Source organism: Branchiostoma belcheri, unplaced genomic scaffold, assembly GCF_001625305.1.
Source record: "Branchiostoma belcheri isolate BF01 breed outbred unplaced genomic scaffold, Haploidv18h27 scaffold1, whole genome shotgun sequence".
Lineage (NCBI taxonomy): Eukaryota > Metazoa > Chordata > Leptocardii > Amphioxiformes > Branchiostomatidae > Branchiostoma > Branchiostoma belcheri.
Window position 1 is genome coordinate 97015 of NW_017802379.1, and position 25806 is coordinate 122820.

Sequence of the window (25806 nt, forward strand, 5' to 3'; positions counted from 1 at the left end):
TCGTCTGAAGAGAAAAATTTGCCAAGCTTCTATCCTCAGGTGACCTTGTGACCTTATAGAGGCCTGACAGAAATGGCGGGCGTGAAGTGATATATGAGAAGCGTTGGAAGAATGTTTCCGTCAGTTTTGGCTCGCGTTCGGCCTTCTCACTGACCCATTCCTGTACACTGGACCAGAGACAGCTCTAGAACTGTATTGTCGTCGAAACAGGCGACTGACAGTGAGATTTTCCGTGGTGGACGTGGCTGATATTCGATGTTACACTTTGTACGTCGATGTCCTGTTGGAAACAAGGTATTCTTTGTGAGTATATCGGAGCTGAGATCGTGAGGCTCCCTAGTTCTGGGCGGCCACAGCTCAAGACAACGTTTGTCGCTGTGCAAGACGTGTTTTTCCAACTTGGCAAGGTCCTACAAGTGGTCAAATCTTTCATAGATTGATCGAGTGATGGTTTAGAATTAGAGACCAACGGTTAGAAAATCGTGAGTCAATAATTTTTCCAAGTGGACAAGCGTTGTCTTTCCCGGTGTTGTCTGTTGCTGTTCCGGTCCCATGACTGAAGACCACCACGCCATGACACGAGAAATGTACGACGATCTACCCGAGGAGTCGGATGCCAAGGAGTTCTACGCCAAGTATGAACCCAAGGAGGTGCTAGGAAGGTGAGTGTTGTGTCTTGTGTTGTTGAGTGTGACCTACATGAGGGGCCGGGGGTAGGAAAGGGGTGTGGCATGGGTGGTGCCACCCGGACAACTTTACCGTGTGTCATCTGGTCATGTGATGGAATTTTACATTTTTAGGATGATTTTATGGAAAATTTTACAAGAAGAAAACTAGATTCATAAATAGACACATAGAAGCTTGTTTAAAGTCACAAACAAATTCTTAAGGTTTGGTCGTGCGTTTTTGCATTGCCAATTCTAAATAAGAAGTGGTTATTGCTCTGAATGTAAAACCTTCAGCAAGACTGGAAAAATACATGGAAAAGTACCCAGGGTGTATACAGCTACATGATTCACATCATAATTCACAGAGACCACAGAAGAGCGGACGAAACTTCCACAGTTCCTTGAAGATTCTGCTCTACTCTACAAAAATCATGTATTACATCCTTCATTATTAACCTTTTTACTTCATCTGATGACTTGGTTCAGTTTCTGTATTTCTATTCCATTTAGAATCCATTTGCTAACACTCTGATGACAACGGTAAAAATTGGAATTGAAGCATGTTTTGGTCTAAACGTTGTGTGCACAGTTGGTTCAGTTTGACCCCAGTGTTTACAGTTCATAGTTGTTATTCAGTAGTTGGCAGTGATTTAATGCAAATCATGCCACTGAATTGAAATTTCATGGTCACATCTTTTTGTAAAAAAAAAAAAAATTGTTGAGCACGTAAATACCTGTATCTAATTCTAACTACAGTAACATTGTTTGGCCTGTATTGTGTATGTGTAAATATGGTTAACTTTACAATTTCAATTAATGATTGACTGTCCTTTCATACAAGAGGTCATTACAGATTATCTGTAGTATAAGATTTTCAAGAGTTACACTTTATAAGTAAATCATCCAATAGCAGAATCTGAATAGAGATATTTTGGGCAGTTTGTAAAATAGATCAGTGACCTACTTGTAGGGACAGTGTGTATGTTGTGTCCTACAAGTTGGGACAGTGTGTTGTTTTCCTGACCTGGTTTTGCAGAGCAGGTTGAATACATGCTGATGATGAATACATTGTAATTGCAGCCTTTTCTCAAAGCTGTTACCAACAACACGGTGTAGGTTACATGCTTACACAGCTATCAGAGTATTGCTTCTGTCATTTTTTTCTTCATGATTGATTTATTGGTTTTCTTTGTGTCGTCATTTTATCATTATAGAAAAACCCTCTTCGAATTCATAATGTTCCAGAAGCATGTTTGGTAATTACTATATTTATAGTATTTATAACAAAACAATCAGCAAATCTATACATATAGGTACATGTAGGTATACCATTGGATCATAAATTTATTCTAATACATCAGTTCATTGACTCTCAGTACAATGACTGAAGCTACAGTCTAGTCGAGCATGTTGCACTACGTAACGTCTACAACTAGATATGAGCAGTATAGTCAGGCCAGAAGGTCCTGTTTTATGCTTCCAAAAAAAGGATCGTTGCTATTGTGATTGTGAAATTTGATGCAGGGAACAGTGCCAACTATGAACACAGTTCAGTGTTCGAAATACCTGTCTGCAGTCTGCAATCTGCAGATAGATTTTCAAGATTGCAGAAGAAAAATTCATACAATCTGCAATTTTGCAGCAGGTAAAATTGGCACTTGGAATTTGGCGCTCTTGGCCCCAAGGACAGACAACTGTTTGTTCTGAAACAACAGGACCTTCTTCACTAATTTGCATCAACCTTGTCTTGACTTGTCTATCTTTTGTTTCTTTTTGGACTTCCAAAAATTTGTCTTCACTAATTTGCATATGAATCAATAGTCCATGCTTATAAACCTGCAAGATTGTAGTATGGAGGCTTGTGTATTTGCAGAAAGTATTTCCAAATTGCAGAACAAAATTTTTACTCTTCTGCAATATTGCAGAGCACTGAAAAAAAGTATTTCGACCACTGCAGTTATTTCCAACAGCCTGGGGGTCATTTCAGGTCAACATCATCTTTCTTGTCATTGTTGTCAAAAGCCTTCCCTCCTTTGAAAGTGATATGCTTATTAAATTAACTGTCCAAAGTATTCTCAGGGTACTTAATAATGAACCTAATAACATACATGTAGTTAAGTAGTAATGAAATTTTGCTGCAGTTATTCCAATCATTATATTGATACTTATGCTGTGTTCGCTGTCACACTCACAGTGGTAGATCTCATCTGTGTCTAAATTTAGCACATCTAATTGGGCAGAAATTGTGGCATAATGTAATTAAGACTCATTACAGCTATAATGTTTTACTTGATGACATTTGAGTGGAAAATTAGAAGACTTATCATAATCAGACAGAAAGAAAAAAATCTATGATGAGTGGAAAATGACAAATTAAGTTATAACTGTAATGTTCAGTAGAAATTGACAAATACACATTTCGTGATTGGCATATCGTTGCCTTGTTCATAATTAGATAGTTCACAAAATTTGTTTACACATAATAATAGCAGCTGAACCTGTACAAGTAATTTGAGTGTATAGCACTTCTTGATACACATTGTCTGTAATGCTATTATAGCAAAAGTAAACAACAACTTCAGTCAGTATTTCATGATCTACTGTACTAGCTACTTACTAACATGTACTAGTAGTGTTATGACAACAATTGTTTATACTGAATTTCAGGGGATTGAGCAGTGTAGTCCGGAGGTGTGTGAGGAAAACCGACCAGCAGGAGTTTGCAGTGAAGATTATAGATGTGACGGAACAGAACTGGACAGAAGACAGGGACTCTGTCATGAAGGAAGTTGCCATTCTACAGACGGTCTCCAGAAACGCAAATATCAGTAAGACGTTTTTGGTTATTATTTATTTTATAGTAGCAAACTCCCAGAAGAACAGTGTAAAAAACATGTAATGCTAATGGAAATCCTAGTAAAATGAACAAATTGTTCCTAGATTTGCTAGCATTGACTAAAATAGTTTAAGAAAACCCACAGTATTTTAGTTTTTTCTTGTAAACAGAAAGATGCATTTAAATGGTGAGAAATTCCTATAGCAGCTTTCCTTCAAACTGCTTTAGTTTAAAGATAACTCTATAATGCTATCAGCAGAAGTTTATGCTCTCAGAGTCAAGTACTAACTTAAATGTGATTTTCTCATTTTCTCTCTTCTGTCCAACAGTTCAGCTAGTGGATGTGTTTGAGTGTACCACCTTCATCTTCCTGGTGTTTGAACTGTGAGTATGGCTGACTATGGCAGTATCATCACAATTGTCTAATGGATAACATGTATATGCATGTAAAATGTTTTCAATGAATACTTTAGTCACAAAATGTGAGACATCTGTTTGGTCCATTACAAAGTGGCCAGTCACATGGGAGCATTTGCCTGGAAAGGTTTAAGCAAGGATGAGTTACTGAAGAACATAGCTGACCTGTGACCTTCTGACATGGCACGGAATATCAATTACATGTATGATTCAGGTCACGTAATATGGATTTACTGCTGAGTTTAATTTCTAGTATTGCAAGTTTAATTATTTTCTCTTGCATTTTATTTGTATCTTCATGGATGTCCAGGGTACCACTGTAAAGCAGTGCTAGTGACTGATCTGGTCTGTCCTGACTAAAGAAAACAGAAATGTATAATGTAATGTTTGTTTTTTTACCATGTGTGTAATTGTATTCATCAGGTAAACACATTTTTCTTCCAGCATCAAAGGAGGAGAACTGTTTGACTACCTGACAGAAGTGGTGGAGCTGAGTGAACGGGAAACTCGGTAGGCGAAATCTCAAGTTTGCTAAAGACATACTTTGGCAAATTTTGTTACACATTCAAGTACAAATGCAAAATTCCAATCCAACTAATAATACTATTGTAAATTGTGTAATTCTTGATTTTTTTCACCACCATTTTTCTCAGACTGTGAAATTTTGCTAGTGAATTACAGTATGTTTTTTGTATTGTTTCCCACAGATTTGTGATGAGACAACTGTTTGAAGTGGTCCAGTTTCTCCATGAGTTAAACATTGTACATAGAGACCTTAAGGTAACGTGTCACTCTCTCTTCTGTACTTTACAGTATGTGCTTACATTTTACAAACACGTTTTGATTGTATGTTTTAAATGGTATGTTGCCCCATGTACATTTGTACTACCTAGTACAGCTTAACTAGACCTTATTAGTTCATCTTAGATTTAGCTGAGAATATTGTTTTAATGTTAGTTGGTTTGTCAAAGAAACAATTTTCTGGGAGAGTAAACCATTGTTATCACTTAGCAGTTTGCAGTCACAGATTTGTGCACTGACGGCCAACTACACTTGGATATGACCTGTAGTGTGTTGGCCTGGACCTTTGTACCCTTTGTGCTCACTCATCTATATAATATATTAGGTGCTTTAAAAAACCTGACAAGGGCACTGCATTCCTTGTACTGATTGCTAGATGGTGCTTTTGAGAGTTACCGAGATAGCAACAAAACATCATGACTGTCAAACAATGTGCTAGAGCCGCATGTAGTGCCATGTGAGGGGTCTGTACTCTGGACTCTTTTATCATAGTTCAAACCACTGTGTTTACATATGTTCATTAAGGGCTGGGAGGTGCTTAGGTGCTGTCTAGCAACAAAATAAGCCAACTGTCAATCTAACTTAAGAGCACACATACAAAACGTAGCACAGTGGTAGAAATACTCACCTGCAATATGCATTTTGTGGAGACATTTTCAATATTGCAAAAGAAAAACTAGACAACCTGCAATTCTGCAAGCTAAAAAAAATGAGGCTAGGGGCTCAATGGTGTTGACATAATATTGTCTATGTCTATGTGTGAGCTTGTCCATGTGACTGTATATACTGTCTAGTAATTTTTCATGTATGTAAAATGTTAGCCAACATGCAATTTTGTATATGCCATGGGTTTAGGTCTAGACATTTGCAGAAGGTATTTCTGAACTGCAGAGCAAAAATTTTGACATTCTGCAATACAGAACAATGAAAAAAGTATTTCTACCACTTGACTGTAGTACCCGGAGTAAGGCCAAACTGTACATGTACTTTGAACTTGACAATCATTTACTATAGTATAGCACTGTTGACATATGTTAATTAAGTACAGGACGGCGCCTTTGTTCTGTCTAACCACGAAACAACGCAACTGTCAATCAAGTTATTGTTACAATGTAGGAGCACATGTGGTCCCATGTGACAAGCCGGCACTTGACAATCACTGTTGAAACACCTGTACAATATGGAGCTATGGCTCCTGCTTGCTACGTGGCAATATTCTTTGATGAAAACTACTCTGTTTTAATTTCTTTTCCTTCTGTTTTGATGTCTTTTTCTTCACAGCCGGAAAATATCCTAATTCAAGGGAAGTTAGAGATCAAGGTGTCTGACTTTGGCTTTGCAGTCAGACTGAAAGAAGGAGAGCTACTAAAAGGTTTGTTACATTTCCTTTTTATGTCGTGTGAAAATATGAATAGCAGTTGACCACATATTGAATAGGTATTATCCAAATTGTATGTGTTGCCATCCTTAAGTGACTTGAGAAGCAATGTTTTTAGGCATTTTAAGAATGGTCCCAACCTTTTGAAATGTCCCCCCAAATAATTGTAACATTGGAAACTTTTTGCCCTTTCATTAAGAAATTTTTTTACATTTTCAGGAACCTTTTTCATTTTTTGGTGTTTGAAAGAGAATTTGCCAGTGCCTAATATAATTTTTATCCATTCTCCTAGCTTCATTTTCAATCGCCTTTTTTCTGCCATCAAAATGTCCCCGTACGGTCATTGTTCCTTCACGTGCCTTTTTATTTACTTAATGTATGGTACATTTTGTACTTGTTTAACTAGGTGACAGTGCATACAGCAGTGTACATTGGAACATGCATGCATACTGCGGCATGTGCTGTCTTGTTTGCATTGCTTTGTCAAAGGGGTTAGAATTGTCCAACTTTGCTGTGTTATGTAAAAAAAAAGAAGGTTAAACTTTAATCCTTTACATAAGAGGCGGCAACTGACTATCAAAGTTAGATGTGTGTGTGTTGAATACATGTAAAAGATGGGTGCCAAATGGTCTAAATTTATGATTTCTGGTATATTCCAAAGAAGATTATCAGGTATGACAGCTTTCTCTTTTTCATTTTTGCAGTATGAGATTTCAAAAACCCCAATATCCTATGAGATATCCCTTAGTAGGCTTGGCAGTAATGCCAGGGTAAGAAAATGTCAGCCGTAATAACTGTAAATGTTCCTGTTGTGTTGCAGAGCTATGTGGAACTCCAGGCTACCTCGCACCCGAGGTTTTAAAGTGCTCCATGATAGAAGGGTTTGCTGGCTACGGCAAGGAGGTCGACATGTAAGTAGATTGTTTTAAAAATCTTTATTCCAGCAGAAACTAACAGCTAAACCTTGGTGTTTCAGGCCTGGAATAAATCCTGGATGAAAGCTTTTGGTCAGGCCTCGTTGTAAACCCAGCTAAATGAACACAGGTGGTACATTATCGTTAAAGATCCCACTGAAGCGCAGTATTGTTACCTTCCAGAGTCTTTAAAATCATATTCAGTAAACTATAGAAAATAGGCCTGTCCATAAAATGAAACTATGATTTCTGTATTGGTTACTAAGTTATAGATTTTTAAAGATTGGCAAATTCTACCATCATTATTAGTAAGCCTTTGTGATGTTGTTTTTGCAAAGAAAATATTGCACATTGCATTTACATATTCATCAGGCCATTTTCAACTTAAGTTCAAAGCTATCCAATAGTTACAAACACATAACTGTTCAGTAACACAGAGTTATGATTGGTCAAAGAAATTTCTCCTAGAAAGGGAAAATACAAATGTAACGCAGTGATATTGAGACAAGCGAGTTTCAAAAGCTCCAAAAGCAAACTCTTTTTTGTTGTGTGTATCATTTGAAATATTTCTCAAATGTACCAGACTGTGCTGCATAGATGAGATCCCCAGTCCTGATAATGATAAAATGACAGTCCTGTCCATCCAGTCTGATGTAGTTAATCTGTACTGCCAGGTAATTTCTACCCACCGTGCCCCTGGGACTACACGTACGGTCACCCTGAGTAGGTCTGGGAGTTATCGGCCTGTATGAGTGCAGGGCTCAAAACTCCTAACTTACAATCTGTACGTGGTGTACGTGGCATGTGTGAGAGTCCATCATGTGGCACCCAATGCAATTTCTGGGTGGCAAAACAATTTTGTTTCTGGATGAGGACATCTGTTTGATATTTTTTTTGCCATTTCTTAGGACATTTTTGATATCACTTCAAACTTTAAAAAGTATTTGAAATAGCCCCAAAGCAAGGTATTTGAGGAGTTTCTGTATTTTTGGGTACTACCCATAAATAGCTCAAACCAGCCTACGATACAAAACAAGCAGCGTTTTTTTGTGTGCTTATCAGTTGTCAACATTTAGTTAAAATTCCTGGACTGTAATAGTTGTTGAGTAATCAAATGAACATGACATCTATATCTGCATTTAGATTTTGATAATCTTGTGTTATGTGTCAAATTGTGAAATAATTCAGTGTTCACTATTTTTCATCATCTTCCAACCACTCAAATTTTAACCATTAGCACACTATTAGTTACAGAGTTAGGCAGCAGGAAAAACATTCATTTGCAAAGTGAGCAGTCTTTCCAGCCCTGTTAGTTACCGTTATGTAACCATCAAACGATCAATCAAATCCCTGCGTCAGCCACACTTCCGTGCATCAGTAATGAGAGCCACACACACGTGGACGTGTCCATTTCCATACCACATATTCCCCAGAGTGATCCACACTGTTGAGGGGCGGTAGAAAATTTTTCTGGTTATTCCATGTGATCATGCCAAGTGTGGTACACTTGTGATGGTTGTGACAAGTAGCGAAATATCGTGTAGTTACCGGGAGGACATTGAGTATGCCGTGTAAGTATTCTGTTGGATTGTTGAAGGACGATAGGAGGGTCTTAATCTAGAGTTTACCATGTGTACATTTGTAGGTGTGCTTCATTGCTTGCAATGTATATGCTTGTTGTGGTAAATGTGGTTCTCAGTCTTAGACTGTCGGTTCTATTTAGATAAGAATATTGGCAATGCTTTGCATTCAGGTTGTCCTAACACATATGACATAGCATATTACATGTACATGATCTTTGTACATGTACATCATTGGTTGAGGCTAGTTTTAATATTGCTTACATGTATATTGCTTATTCCATTCAAGAATGAGGTCAAATCTAGTTTTCTTTCTATATAACTCAGAAAGATTTTCTAAAATCTCCCATCTATATACAAATACATGTAGAATGCATGAGTGCTGGATATTATTTTAGCCTTAACTTACTAATCGTACATTATATTCATTGAATTCTCTATGATTATGTACATTACTGTTTTATAGAAGTTGTAATTTTCATTTAGTGTTAGGAATAAACTATTTGTATTGTTATGCAAGAGTCATTTCATTGATTTTGTGGCAGTGATTTCACCTGCATGTTTCTGTCTAGAGGTCATACCAGAGTAAAGTACAGGTGTGGCCGGTTCATCAAAAATTGATGCACTTTCAAACTAAGCCTTTTATAGCCACGTCACTAAAAATCTATCAGTCTGGGGATTGTGGTTTGATTTCATGCGTATGCATGTAAAATATGACTTCAGGCTATGCATAAAAATATGACTGGAAGGTCATACAAACAGTGATACTAGGGAAAAGGTTTATTGGTAACTCTTTTCCAGTAATGTGTTGCTACTGCTTTAGAAAAAGGCAATTTTTGGGGATCCCGAAATGAATTATTGAGGAGTGAGGATATGTTTAATTTCCTGATCTTTGTAAGTTTTCCATAGGATTTTTGCTAATGGATATTTATTTGGTCTTCTTCTATTTCTAGGTGGGCATGTGGTGTGATCATGTACACATTGTAAGTATCCCATTACTTAAATTTCAGACTCTAGCAAAGCATGCATGCATGTAATTAAGTCATACCTGGGAACTTGGTAAGACAATCTCAAGTGTACTTGTACCTCATGTGTAAACCTTGATACGCTGTCGTAATACATGTACTATATATAGAGAAATGACGAAGAATTGGAAATGATCATGATTGCTTTTGTCTGGGTCCGGGTAAATTGAACTAAATTTGTGACCAATGATTATGCCATTTTTCATTTCTTTGTGCCATTGAGCAGACAGTTTCTCAACTGTGTCAAAGTGCATCAAATTCAAGTTCATTCTGGTCACGTTGTACTTTAAAAGCAAAGCATTAGTACAATGTACCTATTACTGTTACACTGTTGGAAACCTAGCATCGATGTGGGTAGTCTTCAAAAGGAGACAGGACCCTGGAGACAGGACTAAAACCTTTAGATTTGCTGATCATGCTACCGATAACCTTAACAATGTGCCGGCTACCACAACCCACCCATTTGAAGGAGAATGGTTCTCAGTAGGTTGCTAATTAGTGGACTAAACTCTTTTGAAGTACTGGATAAAAATAGACAAGCTTAGTGCAAGTGTCTACAGTAGACCTGACTGACTGCAACCCTTGAAGTTAAAACTTGCAAGCATTGGAATTTGTCAGGTGGAAAATCCAATGATCATTAGATTTTTAAAAGGTAAGTTAGGTTTGAAATGATAAATGTTACACCAAGTGTACGTTTATCAACAATACTTGACTGTGTCCAGGTTTCTGATGAGTTAAAGCATACCAAGCTTGACAAACCCTTGTGGTTACCTACAACTTAGTACAAGAGCAAACATTGACATTAGCTGCGCTTTGCCTTACACTTGTAACAAGGCAACACTAGAAGCTGATATGATTCAAGTTCAGAGATTGAAAAGCAAAGCTGGAACCCAGTGATACTGTATTATACCGGTATTACTGCTATCTCATAACCTTCTACATGATGTATTATACTGCAAATTGAACTCGGTTTTAAGGCTAAAAATATCATTGGAACACCATACGGCCGAAGAATAAAACAGGGATCATTCGACCTGTAGTATTGTAGATAACATTTATGACAGTTTCATATTCTACCAGCCTGCAGTTTTGTAGACAGCATAGTCCACTGGTTAGTGACCCTGCCTGAGGTTGAGAGTTCGAATCCCGTCTGTTGCCACTAAGCCAACAGGCACGCTACTGGAAAGGGTCGCAGTGCTTAGGACAGGATGTGGTCCACTGTTCATTGTGCTTGTCAAAAAGACCTAGACTAGAGGAATTAACCCAGTACAGTTAACCTGTAAATACTGTACAAAGAGTCTGTCTTCTCTGTCACAACCAGTGGAAGATTAGCTCTTCAGCAAGCTCCAATTGGATTGACATTACTAAATTCCTTCTACTGGGAGGCAGTAAATGTTTGTTTGTTTCGCATAACCGGTAAACCGCTTTTAGGCGTAACGCACCAGTTTTGTACATGTAAGTACAAGCTGCGTAAGACCGGACTGTATGGTTGTTAGAACAGAACCTGTACTGACAGTTGAGTCTTGTTGTGTTCCATCAGGTTGGCCGGCCAGCCGCCGTTCTGGCATCGCAAACAGATGATGCTGCTGAGGAACATCATGGAGGGGAACTACAACTTCGACGGGCCGGAGTGGGAGGATATATCTCACACGTCCAAGGACCTGGTACGCAGGGGAAGGGGCTGGTAGACACATTTAAGTAATAGGATTTGAAGGATGTTAAGCCAGTAAAGATATTGATGTGCAGGGCTCAAAATACTGGGTGTACAATGTATGTGTTAACCTAGGAGCACCCAAAATTGGAGTGGGAGGAAACAAGTGTACATGTATCTCACACACATCCGGTAAACATTGGCTGGTGGACATTGAAGTAATAGGATTTGAAGAATGTTAAGCCAGTAAAAATATTGATATGTATTCCAAAAATGGTCAGATGTTTCAGGTAGCATCCACTAGTTTTCGTCAGTGACACTGGTGAGATCATCAACAACTACATTGTACCTAATAAAGTTAGGACAAATTTCTGTGTCAGAATTTATCAATAATTGTATTCAAATTACACACATCGACTGTCTGAAATTGTGTTACAATTGGTATTCAATACTTACACTTAATGTACAGAAAAGTTGATAACTGCAGTGGTCGAAATACTTTTTTTAAGTGCTCTGCAATATTGCAGAAGAGCCAAAATTTGGAAATACTTTCTGCAAATACACAAGCCTCTATACTACAATCTTGTTATCAGAGCACAGTGTCCTTTTGTTACTGCCCTACTCGCCCTTCATGCACCAAAGATTTCCTCCTCTAGTCATGTATGATCCAGTTTTCTAACTGACTGAGTGTGTGATTCTCCCTTTCAGATCTCCCACCTCCTAATTGTAGACCCTAAAAATAGATTCACAGCTGAGCAAGCTCTTCAACATCCTTTTTTTGAAAGCATCGAGGTAAGACTTTATTGCATGTTGGCATGACTGCAAGTACTGGTATAATTAAAACAATCATACAAAATCAGTCATGTTTTATAGCTAGTTATCCACAATACCGGTAGTTGCTATAAGATATTATTATGCTTCTATGGTTAGCACAACTGCCTTGAACAAAGCTTACTGAATTTCAATGTTTTGTTTCATTGTTTAACAACATATATTTCCAGGCAATGCGTAGTTGCTTCATCAGGGTTGATTATGCTTTATAGATTAAAATCAACGGAACGGCAAACGCAAATATGATTATATCCACGGCCTAGTGATTCAGAAGACTTACTTTGCACGTGTAGCAACAAATTATACCCTACGGTGTGTAAAATAACAATGTCATGCACTAATGCTTTGAAACCACAGGAGGCTGGAAGCTTTTGATCGATATATGCCCCCATACTTGTATGCGCTGCAAAGTAGATTTTTCCCAGTAAATTGCAAGTTCCTTACTAATTATACTAGCCTAACTCTAAACTTACAGGGGTGCCTATTACAGTATTCAAACAAATTTCACATAACAGCTGTCTTTAGAAATTCATCACAGGCAATAAGATCTACTACTATTATGGATAATTTGATGTATCTGTACATTGTTGGACTTTCTACACGTCAGCTTTTTCTTATACTGGCCAAACCATAGAAAAGCTGACAAAATAGAAAGCCTAACAGAATGCCCCAAAATGTCCAAAACAAGTCCAACCTCTGCTCAGAAAGAAAATTGCAGGCACCCCTGTCCGTTATTATGTACCGGTAATCATGTCTAATGTCATGTAAGCATGCAGCATGTGTGATTGACAAAAGACAGGAGACACTTCTACAGCATTCTCGCATGATCCAAAGAAACTGTCTTCTATGTCTTGAAAGACCATCAATGACTGTTAACTTTTATGTTTTTATGTATGATTTCTCTATGAATCAGACCAATGGCTATGATCATGATTGTGATACAAACTTCATACAATAATAATCATACATATCAAACTGACTGAAATTCCTCGCAATCCGCTTCCTACATGCAACAATGGATTGTCCCTAAAAGGTGTCAAATCAACATTGACATGTCTAGGGGTGATCCATTGTAGCTTGAGGGAGAAGTCTCCTGACAACATCTTTCATTTTTATTTTTATTACACTGTTAAAATGTTAAGGTGAGGAGGTTAAAATGAACAACATCGAACAATATTTTCTGTCTTGCCTATAACTTACAAGTGGCTAAAGTATGCTGTTTTATTTGATACATGCTGCCTTAAGCTTGTTGTTTCTTTGTGCACACTAATCTTACAGGATTCAAAGCAGAAATTATGAAGTTATGATTGCTAGGGAAAGATGAAACTGATTTCATGTTTAAAGCATCCAAGCCTTCTAATATTTCTAACACTTCTGTTATCATGTCAAAACAAAGCAGTACTTTTAAAGACACCTTGGCTGTGTACTCTTGATACATGTGTATTATAGCAGACTACAACATTAACTGTTAAACCATATTGTACAGTTTGTATGCCTTGGTCTGGCTCATAGTTTGTCACCTCCCGTTTTTGCTTGTTTATTACTGCTTGTTTGATGGATCTCTCCTGCATGGTGTCTTCTTTAGTACGCAGTTTGGGCTGAGAAGCGCTTGCGGAAATCTCGCAGTCCCAGAAAAACGGTAGTCCTCTCAGCTGTTCTTTTCGATGTGTGATCTGATCCCACTGCCCAATCATGCTCTCTCTAACAACCATGCAGTGCAAAATTAACCAATGGTATGGCTGGTTACATCTGGACACAGCAATGTCTTCTAAAGCTCACCCTTTTCTGTAGCTTTCACTTCCACTTTCCACAGCAACTCTAGAGCATGCATGGTTACTAGTAATGAGCTGGATGAAAGAATGAAAGGATGGGCATGTTGCTTGCATGTGGTCAGGAGGTGTTATCAAGTAATAACATACCTTCAAATAATGTATCAAGGAAAAGATATTTGGAATGGCTCTTTGAGAAAGAATATAGTATGACATGTATATAAAACCAGATTATATTGAATAAATGTTTAAAAGATTTTCTAAGACCAAGAACAGGATTTGGTGCTGTCCGTGGTACTAGCATCTGGTTGTTGTGTAGAAATTATCTAAATGAATGTGTACTGTGTACTCAGAAACTACACTCTGTGGAATGATTCAGTCTGAATTAACACCTTTTTCTGGAGCCGAGCCAAAAGCCCTTTTGCTTTTTATGATAATTTCTGCCCTCAATATGTGATGTACTTGTGGCATAAGGTTACAGAGATAGTGTTTGGCTATGTGTTGCATGCTTGAACTTTGCTAGTTTTGGTGTTGAAGGTGACTAGAATTCTAGTGGATTTTAGAAAGAAGTATGGATGTTTTGGTAGTTTTCAATGTCATTGTTGTGTCCAGATATATGAACCAGTCCCAATGAGACAATCTAATACATGTATGTACATGTGCTTTACATGAACATGTACTTAAATTTGACAGTATATTACTGCAATGACGAACAATTGCTTTTAATTTATGATTTGTAGTATATACTAGTAGTAGATGTAGTTGTAGACATTGTTTTAGCTGTAAAATGTTTTATTGTCAGAGAGGGATAGGCTTACGTGGAGATGGCAGACTCCCTTTTAAGCTCCTCCGTCTTCTAGCTGTTGCAATTATGCAAACTCATGATTGTTGAGTAGAGCACTGATTATAATCTTGTGAAACTAGACCTCTTCACTAATGAAGTCGGTACATTTGAGAAAAAACAACCATGACAGACCTAGAGAAAGTCTATCTATGTCAAATGACTCAAAACCTTTTTCAGCTGCTGAAGTGATGTATACTAGATTACACTTGAAATTTTGTAACAATTTCCAATGAAGAAGAAAAAAAAAAACAATGTGCAAACTCATGTTAGATGCATCACATGAGTTTGCATTCTGTATTTCTTACAAAAGATGGTACATTGATTTTTAAAAAGGGAGTCCGCTATTTCCACATAAGTTTATTCCCCTCTGTTTCTTTGTTCCATGTGCTGTCATTTTATGTTCCCTTATTGTGAGTATACTTACAGTAGATTTTGAGTCCAAACTTCAAACATGAGAATGCTGCATGCATCCTGCATGACTACTGACATTGTCTTGCTGAATGTTGCATGCAGTACTAATATAAGTCTTCTTGAATGTATTATATGTTACACTGTTACATGTATTACCTAGGGCATAAGTTGTTCTTTGTACTGTACCATCTAGAGCAATGATTAAGATGAAAAGTTGAAAGCATGGACTAACAGTTTATCTTAGAACTTGTACTTAGATTTACCAGAAATTTGGAGTACTAGAAATTATCTCAATTCATCCAGTTTGAACTGAAGTTCTAACATATTATGTGTGAAATTTATTAGTACACATGATAGTTATGTTTTAGGAAATACATGGTCTTGTACTACCAGTAGTTCTAGTACTAGACAAGTTTTATTAAGGAAAAATTTATCAAGAAGTCTAATTCTAGAATTTTGCAATGATAAATAGAAAATACAAAGAAACACTCACTACCGGGATTTAGAAAAATTTAGATTAAAAGTCTACAGCACTGAACAATCATTCAGTCCTATGGGAAAATTAAAGAAAAAACATGTTCGTCAATTTCATGCCCTGAGTTATCATAGCAAGACCTTTTGGAGACATCAGAAGCAATTTGTAGGTCAGGTCACTACATTGAAATTCCAATGTGAAATCCTCCAATTGATATTCCCAACACAGTAAGGAAAATTACAGAGTTGGATGCACTCTGCATCATGTTGGCTTTTACATTTAACCTCTCAATGTCAGAGATGCTTCAGAAATCTGTACTACAGACTGAGGTTTAGGTTTTATCTGATTGAAGAAAATCAGAAGTTTGTTCAATTACATGTAAATGGTTTCTGACCCAAATTTTTAGAAAAAGGTGAATTGCCATTATAGATGATAGAAATTTAAGATTATGTGAAAGAAAATAATGTTGAACAAATTAAAATGGTGACTTTTTTCCCTACCTTTTCTGATGGTTAAGTAAAGTATGCCTGTATACTTGATGTGCAACTTGACATTTTTCACAAATGTTCACTACTGTTAATGTTACGAGGTCTTCCACAGATACAAGCATGACTATATAAAGCATGAAGAATGAACAACTCTAAAACTGAATTCTTCCCAAACAAGTGATTATACATTGTATCTGAAGGAGTATTTTCTTAGTACTAACGTGTGTAGAATTGCTGCAAATACTTGTATTGCTGTCTTAACCCTATATCTTCTCTGTAATTTCTAGCCGTCTGAAAAGGGCAAGTTTGATGCAAAGAGCAAATTCAAGGTAAGGCAACATAGATTAGATTGTATCAATGAAACAGTCTTGACTGTCAATGTGTTACCAGCACGTGAAGTTACTACCAAGTTAACCATTGCTCAGTAGGTGTCTTTTAAATGTACCTTTTATGGGTTAGAGGCAAACACATAATGGTGGGTCATTACGTGGATTACTGAAAGCTTCTACTGCACCTACATGTAATGCTTGTAGATCAATCATGATAAAGATCACCCCGCAGCCTCACCCTGTGCATCAGGGCTGATAAAAACAAGGCTTTACTATCAGCCTGTGACACTTTGAGGGGATATCCTGAGTTACTGAAGAATATCTATTAAATCATCATTCTAGACATGCGTGTAAATTTGAATGCTGGAAGAATCCTGTGTTTAACAATCAGCTTATGACACTTTGGGATGGAATATCCAAAGTTTTCTACCAGAATATATTAGATTGATACTGTAGATACATTTGTACATTTAGATTTGAGTGCTGGAAAAATCCAGCATTTTCTAGCTATTTGTTAATTTCAACACTTGTTTGTCGCTCATGTTTGTCGGAACGGATTAATAATGCTTGTTTGTCTCTGTAGTCTTGGCCCTCTTGACAATTTGAATGGAATAGGGCTATGCAGCTTTCAGAAAATTTAGTAAATAGAAATGAATTGTGTTTCATCACCCTATTCCCAGGCTGCAATAGCTGCTGTATGTGCCACGCAGAGACTCCAGGCCGGGCTGAACCGTCAGCAGGTCCTGACGTTCCAGAACGTCGCCGAGGACCCGTACCGCGTACGGGGGATCCGCCGGGTCATCGACGGCTGCGCGTTCAGGATATACGGACACTGGGTCAAGAAGGGAGAGGACCAGAACAGGGCCGCGCTGTTCGAGAACTTTCCCAAGCGGGACGCCACGAAAAAAGGGGACATTTCGAAGACATGGGTTTGACCGATGTTAAGGTCCATACACTGCTGATCCATAGTATCTGTGGTTTTAGTCATCATTTCATCATCAGTGGACATGCAAAATGACTTTTACTACTGGAGTGATTCAAGAAGCGACATGCCACAAAAAACGGTGGCATTTTGAAGACATGGGTTTGACCAACATGTCTTCAGATGTCTTCAGATATACTGACTGCTGATCCATAGTGTCTGTGGTTTGTTAGTCTTCATTTCATCAGTGGACATGCAGAATGACTATCTCTCACTACTGGAATGGTACGTGTACCATGCAAGGACACATCATCGGACAACAAGCATGTGGGAACATCCCACAAAAGGAATGCCACGTTCCTTTACAGTTCTGTTGCACATTATCACACCGTGAGAAGACATCAGTATGGAACATGGAGGGAAGAAATCTGCACTGATGAGGGTTGAATTATTTCAAGGAGGTTAAATTGTATTTAACCTCCTTGATTATTTTTGCACATGACGTCACAGTTGCTATGCTGGCTGTTTAAACCTGGAACAGATAGTCCTGTGAATTTGCGTGTGTATCATGTGTCAACACAAGTACACAGATTCAAATTTACGTAACAACTTCCAGGTTTTTATCCGTCCAGCATATAAAGGGTTTATATATTAGCCATGTTGGTTGGCAATGACAGTGTACAAATTTTACAATGGACAGATTGGGCAGAGCTGTAAGGTACTGGAGCTTGAAGTGAGTGAAGTCAGTGCATGCCAGTGGATATCACAGTTAAGCAGTCATTGCAGCGCACATATAGCTCACCATGCCAATATACATCGGCCTAACCATGGAGACAGCAATGAGCTATTGATAGAAGAAGCTTAAAAGTCACCTATTTGGCAAATGGCACATTATACAATGTAATACCAGTTGCTTCAACAGCTATTGCATTTAAAAAGTCTCAGAGAAAATTGGTCAGTGTATACGTAGCTGCCTGACAGTGAACAATGAAGAAGGAAAACTTAGAAAATGACTTGGTTCATGGCTAAAAATAACTTAGTATGAATGAAAACTAAAACCTACTCGAGGCTTTTTGAATGAAATAACCAAAATGACAACTAGAGATCTAGACTCAAAGGTATTTTTGCGAAACTGACATTTTCCATGTAAAGTTTCTTGTTACAGCAAAGTATGCAGCTCTATTGTCCAGTTAGAAAGAGATACAGTCAACACCAGCTTTTAAAACACTAAGCATTCTCCTCAACACTAAGACTCTGCTTGTTACAATGCAGTGGAACATTGGGTGAAAAAGAGCTAACTTATATGTATTGAAATATAAATGGAAACAGGTCAACAAATGCCATGTATCTAAATGGAAGTTTTGCAAGTCTTTTATAGATGTTTACCTCAGAAAGTGACGTACACATAATTTCTAAGCCGTTAAGTGTATTGAGTGTATGGAGATGTCTTGTCCAATAAGGGTTTTGTTTGTCTGATGTACATGTAGTATAAGCATCAAATTATGTATAAAAAGGCCCTGAAAGATTATCTAAAAGGTCGCCTTTAAAAGTGCTTTAGACCAGCCGTCATCTGGTGAACTCCCCTCTCTAAATCACACAGTTTTTCTTTATCAAATAATTTCATGGTCCTATTTCTAAGAACAGATACATGTATGTGTTCATGGTATTACCTATATAAAAAGTTGCAGTGTATTCTATGCACACATTTTATCAGTGGATTCAAGATCCTTATCTTTTACCTAAGTCATCTTATTTACTTGTATAAAATAAGACTAACTTGTGTACATTTTGTGGATAGTTTTCCTTTTAGATCATGTATTTTACAGCATGTCCAGACCTTATTGCATGTCTGTATCTTGATTTTAAAATGATATATATACATGTATATGTGTGAACTAAGTTAATTAATTACTTGTGTATCAGAATGTTTTGAATGTGATAAGTTATAACTTTGTTTTATTATAGATTATTTGATGCTGCTGCTTTTATAAAAGGATAACATAAGAGAATGTACATATGTACATAAACTAAGGGACATTTTTGCCAGTTCCCTGTGAAAATGTTGTAAAGGTGAACATTTATGTATCTCACGAAATTCTTCCATAACAAAGTTCATATTTAGCAGATATCCAAAACAAAGAAAAGACTCTGGCTAAACTGTTGTTATACAATGTCTTATCCTGCCCTACACATCTGGACACTTTGTATCATTAGTATTGTAAAACTGAAGGTCTGCAATTCACTGCTGAGCTGCTAGGTGGTGCGTACAGAGCAGCAAAAATGTACCATAAACTACAGAATACTAGTACCTGATTCCAAACACTTGAAAGGACAACCTGGTAACTATGATGATGATTTATTTATTAATTTTCACGTAAGATTAAGTCACAGACCACCACCTTAAAGCTCACAGACATGAGTAGAATTCTCTGCGTTCATGCCAATTTTGGATACACAGTTTTACTCGAGTCGAAGAACTTGTGACATTTGTCACAGTACTTGGCGGTGCTCACTTGCTTTTGCTGGTATCCTCACAATGCCCCCTAGTGGACATTGTTAGTACTGCAGCACTGGACATTACAATTGTTTTCCATTGATGCCAAACTAAGTATTGTTGTGCCAGAAAGCTTGCATGATGTACAACGTAGTTCTGCATTTATTTATCAGTGCAACAATATAACAATACCAAATTTTAAAGATTGCAACACATTCTCATTTAAATGTATATACAGAAATAAGTTGCAATTCAGCTGCTTGTCAATATGTACATGAACAACATTTCTGTTCAATATATAATGGTATAAAGGGTAGAAAACAATGTACTGTATGCCCAATTTGCAGTTATGGATGGAATAGCATTCACTTAAAAGCAAAATGATTTCTTAACACCAACAAAAGCAGTAGACTCCAAGAGTTTTCAATGTGCAACTTATCTTCAGTTGAAGTTGTGTTTTATTAGTTAAAATCTGGTACGTCTCAGTTGCATTGTACATGTATATATGTATGGGTACGGTTGCCAAGTGTGTAATAATACGTTACCGTAATTGTGCAAGGGAAGTATACAGGGTCTCTTGTTCGATTTGGTCTCAACATCAGCCTGTCAAAGACATGACACATCTGTGAGGAGACTGCTTAGGTTGCTACGGGTCCGTTTCTGTTCTTACTGTGGAAAATACGTACAGGATGGGTGATATGTATAGTAGACTCGTAGAGAGATGCATTGTATAGCTCTGTTAGTAGTGTATTCATATGATGTATTACATAATCACTGTTGACTGTTTGAATTTATGGTAGTTATTTTATGAGCTGTTACATCTTAACTTGATTTACTTGTTTTTGAGTGTGATTCTCATACTTGTGAACATTTTTCACTGCAAATAAAGAATTTTATCAAGTTATTGGATCACACTTTTTTTTCCTTTAAACATCACCAGAAGATATTTTTAAAAGCTTTAAATTTGTTAAAGATCCTCGAAAATAATCCCTTTTTAAAAACTGGTACCATATGTTTTCCTCTTTCTTAGTGTTACTAAAGATATACATGCATGTAATGTCTTTGGAATTACAACACACTATCTGTATATTGTTCCTAGTAGGACCCTTGTGACAACACGTATGTTCACATTTGGCTAGTACAAAAGCGTCACTGTGCGGTAGACGTGTGCACTGCAGCTAGCCGGCGAACGCTGACATTTGCATAGTTGTCAAATGATTGGAATGCCATTGCCATACCAGCCTGGATTCCTGTGGTACATTTAACCATTCAGTTAACTAAAACAAGGGGCTTATTTTTAGTCCATTATCTGAAAGGGTAACAATAAAACACTGGTTTTAAAGGGAACTCGCACTGTTACAATGTAAAGTGCTAGGATTGAGTAAGGGGGTTTGGATAGTACAACTCGGCAAAAACATGGCCCGACTGGCCAGGGAGTGGGTCTACCGTTAAGGTTTAAAATTAGGTCTAAGGTGGTCAAACTCCCCCGGCCAAGTATTCCCCCTATTTCGCTGAATTTTGCTGTTTTTCACCATATTTGATAGTCTGGTGAAGACTAGGACTGAGTATCCCAAGAATTAGTCGAATTTAAGACGGCCGGGGTTGTTAACGAGGTTTAACTAATAGATACAAACGACCTTGATCATGAGTGTATTCTTCTACCTAACTTGGAGGTGAACTCTATTGAACAGATTTTTAAGATTTTCAAAATGATACATATTTTGGCAACCTTACAATTTCGGAAAGGTTCCTTTTTTGCCTTCGGAAAGCTAACAACGTGTACGCCCATAAAGAAAATTGTGGAGATCTGTAATAAAAGATTTTGTCTTAGAAAAACCTACGTTAGGTTGGCAAACTTCAAATGGCAATTTAAACTACCGGCTAGATTTCATTTGTTTGTTTGTTTGTTTGTTTTATTTCGATCTCCATTTAGTGTAATACATAAAGTTTACACTACTCTTCCTGGAGTCCAACTAACTAAACAAAAATACATGTAGTACAATAATTAATCAATCAAACATAATTTAAGATAAACAATAAATAACGGAATAATAATAATAATAAATTCATAACAAAGATTTATCCTGAGATAACAAAGGATAATTAACCAAACTCAGCATATAGAACTTAAAATGAACTGAATGGGAGGTCAGAGTTTCATTACTGTCATTAGACGAATTTAGCTGAATACATCTATTTTTCCAAACATCTATACCTTCCTCATAGGATGCGAGCATATTCTAAATACATACCAATATTCACCTTTTACATCCGAATATCAACATACCAGCCCGTACGGAAAATCTTTATTTACACATAAAAATTACAATTAGATTAAGATTACAGTAAATAAGACTAATCTACATTGATGGTAATAAATTATCCTTTGGCAGAAAGAAAAATAACATGTTGGCAGCGGTGGGATTCGAACCCACGCCCTTTCGGACTGGTGCCTAAAACCAGCGCCTTAGACCGCTCGGCCACGCTACCTCACGCTATTCCGCTCCCTCCCAGCCTGCTCGTGATTCATCGCGTTCGGCGCATTTAGCTGAATTGCTGATTGCTCCTGCTCTAGATGACCTTGACCTGACATAACCCCTGCGTCTGTGTGCGCGTGGGCGAGACCAGGAGCAGGCTCAGCCTTTTGCTCCTGCATGCTCAAAGCATAAGCGAGCCTCTGAAATGGCCGCGAATCGGAAAACCGCCTTTTCAAACAGACATCAGAGATGATGGCATTGCGTAACGCGCCAGGTATTTCAGCATGATTTCAGGTGTCTATTTCTACTGTAAGGTGGCTAGACGCGTTATACTGATGCCTCATTAGCTTTCTGTCGGGTGATTTCTAGCTCCCCTGTGGGGGTTTCTCTCAAGAGCGGCTTCCGTCTAATCAGCTGGACTCAATTCAACAGGTTCGCGTGCTGCGACTCTAACAGGTTTGCCGTCACCTTCGCTCGCCTGTGCATCTCCTCACCCTAATCAACATACTGTACGCGTCAAGCCAAATCAACACCAGAACGTCTATTTTAGGAAGCTATATCACATCGGAGCAGAAGAAGAAACAAACATCAAGCTTGATGTTAGAAGGTCTTTATAAAGGAATCCTATGTTTTTGCTTGCCGATGGTGTTCCCTCACATGTACAGTAGTACATGTAGCAGGGGTTTAAGAAATATGATATCGATTGTATGAAATTTAATAAAGCACCTACATGTACTATCAGTAGCTTATAGAATATAACATGGGATATCTAAACGGCTCTGTCGTTCTCTTTATTGAAAAAAAATAACCACTGTGATTTTCCACGGTGATTTAGCCCAGAATGCTGAGCGTAGGCGGGGGACAGGATTTACCATCATTAAGCGATGATGTATCCGTTGCTATAGCAACCATCATAAATTACTTCATATCAACGTTTACTTATTACATGAGGTACCTACACGGCTATGTCGTTGTCTTAATTGAAAACACTAGCTGTGATTTTCCACGGTGATTTGTCCCAGTGATGCAGAGCGTGGGAGGAGGACAGGATTTACCATCATTATCCGTTGCTATAGCAACCGTCCGCGGGCGTATCTGATCGTTTGCGTCCCCACGTCAGCTGCGTCTGATGTCTGACAGGCGTTACGTCAGTTACGTCAGTGCTGGCGGGGTTTCTCTCTGTTCCCACCTGTTGATTTTGAAAGCCATCGTCACAAAGGATTTCTTTGAAGACATTTGATTTGTATTCCCGCAGTTTGTAATCGATTCCGAAAATAATTTCATCTGGTAGGTAGAACATAGCCTCTACCAGGCTTCGGGAGGCGGCTGGAAAGAACTAGAAATCGGCCAAATAGAGAGATAACATGTACCCGGGTGCGGCAAACTGTACTCTCTGGCGGACCAACTCCCCTAGCATGTTATCTCTCTATTTGGCCGATTCCTACTATTTCCAGCCGCCTCCCGAAGTCTGATAGAGTCTAGTATAGCTAGAACATAGGATTTTGGGATTTTCGTAATACCCCCGTCACATTGCGCGTAAATCGATCGGCCGACTAGTTGGCGAGCTCTAAACGACATTTACGGCCGTAGTACGCCCGATGTTCCGTCGAGCATCGCGCGAATTTTCGGGATCGCCGGCGATTTTTTGGAGTCGGCCGAAGCTCGCTGACACGCGAAACGTGTTCTTAACATCAGCGACTAGTCGCCGGCGATTTTTGACGTCGCAGAGCTCGTTTCCAGCTCGCGCGTAGCTCGCCCTTGTGCGGCCAAGAGTCGACCGATATTCGGACGTACATCTCACGAGTCTCGGCCGTATGTCGTCTTTGAAAATCGGGCGACGGTCGCTGAATACGGTCGACCCTCGCGCGAGCTTCGCAAAATATTCGGGCGACCCTCTTCCGTACCTCGCCCGACTTGCGCAAAGTTTTTTAAATCGTGCGTGCTTCGAGCGAGCTTCGTGCCAGTGTCGGACGAAGGTTCTACGAGCCTCGGCCGAGCTCCTGTGAAGTTATTATTTATTCAGCACCTGTGACATTTATTTGAGATTTCATTGACAGTATACTGTGTAAAGTTTGCAGGAGCAACGTCCCATTGATTGTTAAAGTTAAGTTTACGAGAAAGGATAAAAATAGACAAAATCGTCCTTTTTGTCCTTTTGTTAAATCAACATTCCTTAATAAACAAAACCACTTTAAAAAGATGACGAAGTTTTAACTATATAAGGCCAAATGCCTAGATTTTGACCTCAACTGATTGAACGCACATGAAATTCTTTACTCTTGTCTCTTTAGGAGGTGTGTGGCCTTATTTCAGAAGATTGTATAATAAATTGACGTTTACACTTGTTCATCCTGGAATGAGGTTGACTTTTTTCTTAGGGCGCCCACAAGAACGTCATGTGATAGATATTACTTACTAGTTGAAGTTTATATTGCATGGGTCTTTTTACCTCTGTCTACTTTGTTGACATTGAATGGCTTGTTTACCGGAAGATTCATACTATTTTAGACAGAAGTATACAGGCAAAGTTTTAGAACAATATATCTTATTAGCTTTGTTCAGGTACGCGTGTATAAAAAGATTTTGATATCATGATAATCATTATGTCTTGTTCTACGTTTTGGTAGAATGGTCTATAGATCGTGCGAGCATCGATAGATCGTCGACCGTAACTCGGGCGACGTACGCCCGTGTGTCGAGCGAGCTTCGGCCGACCCCTGTCTGGTTAAAAAGGTGGTCGTTGTGTTAACCAGACGGTAGTGTAAATTTGTGGCTCTTGTGGTAGTATTTAAGTTGGATCCTTCACAGAATTCCTGTTTGTATTTCTATTTTATTCTGCCAGTCCGCTCCATTACTTTGCTTACAAAAATATAACGACAGGTAAAACATAAAGATTGGTCAAACTATTCATTTTTGGTGGATACACGGCCTTGCTTCATCTGCGTGCCATGTCATAGGGACTTCATTATCATAGATGTATTGCGAAGCGATCGCCCGAGCCTCGCACAATGTGACCGCGACGATTTTCAAGCCAAAAATACGCGCGATCGTCGGTCGATCTCAAAATCGGCCGATCTTTCGGCGATTGACAAATACGGCCGAAGCTCGTCGACAATGTGACGGGGGTATAAGCAATATAAGAGGCATTACTGGTTGTGTAAAAGAAAATCCCTATATCCAATTGGCCAAGTTTGTAATCATTTTAGCTCGACAATATGATGATGATGCATGTTAACTGGTCTGTCCTTTACCAGATCGTAGTAACACGCTATCAATAAGTGGTGTAGACGGCTGCACTGTTACCGAAATGTTAATTGGAGCCTTTCCGTACACCAACATGTGGGTCTCTAGATTTTACACTGTGACCGAGATTCTGTCACTCAAGTTGTATTTAGGCAGATATAGACGGGCGCTAGCAAGTTTTTTTCTCTATTCTTCTGTATTTTTTCTTGAAAAATAAACTCTGCGTTGCTCCTAACTGAATGCCAACAGGTAC

At 38.3% G+C, this 25806-nt stretch overlaps 1 protein-coding gene and 1 non-coding gene across 3 annotated transcripts; one reads left to right on the forward strand and one right to left on the reverse strand.

Annotated features, from left to right (window-relative positions):
• Positions 1-41: 41 nt before the first annotated feature.
• On the forward strand, positions 42-17605 carry LOC109466676 (phosphorylase b kinase gamma catalytic chain, skeletal muscle/heart isoform-like). Of its 2 annotated transcripts, XM_019764418.1 has the most exons (13): positions 42-662; positions 3336-3496; positions 3834-3888; positions 4366-4431; positions 4629-4701; positions 6004-6094; positions 6921-7011; positions 9548-9577; positions 11160-11283; positions 11979-12062; positions 13687-13740; positions 16376-16417; positions 17098-17605. In XM_019764418.1, exons 1-13 carry the CDS (start codon positions 553-555, stop codon positions 17350-17352), a joined length of 1236 nt encoding a protein of 411 aa, XP_019619977.1. In that variant the 5' UTR covers positions 42-552; the 3' UTR covers positions 17353-17605. The 2 variants fall into 2 exon arrangements, with proteins under 2 accessions (XP_019619977.1, XP_019619985.1); XM_019764426.1 differs by lacking the exon at positions 13687-13740.
• Positions 17606-22243: 4638 nt separating this feature from the next.
• On the reverse strand, positions 22244-22323 carry Trnal-uag. The gene has a single exon. It is a non-coding gene; the product is annotated as a tRNA-Leu (tRNA).
• Between the last annotated feature and the right edge of the window lie 3483 nt (positions 22324-25806).

Excerpts from the sequence above, each read along its gene's own strand:
- LOC109466676 (XM_019764418.1), top strand. The coding sequence starts at position 553 with ATGACTGAAGACCACCACGCCATGACACGAGAAATGTACGACGATCTA. Across the intron at positions 12,063-13,686 it reads CTTTTTTTGAAAGCATCGAG|TACGCAGTTTGGGCTGAGAA; the intron begins GTAAGACTTTAT and ends TGTCTTCTTTAG. Across the intron at positions 13,741-16,375 it reads CTCGCAGTCCCAGAAAAACG|CCGTCTGAAAAGGGCAAGTT; the intron begins GTAGTCCTCTCA and ends TGTAATTTCTAG.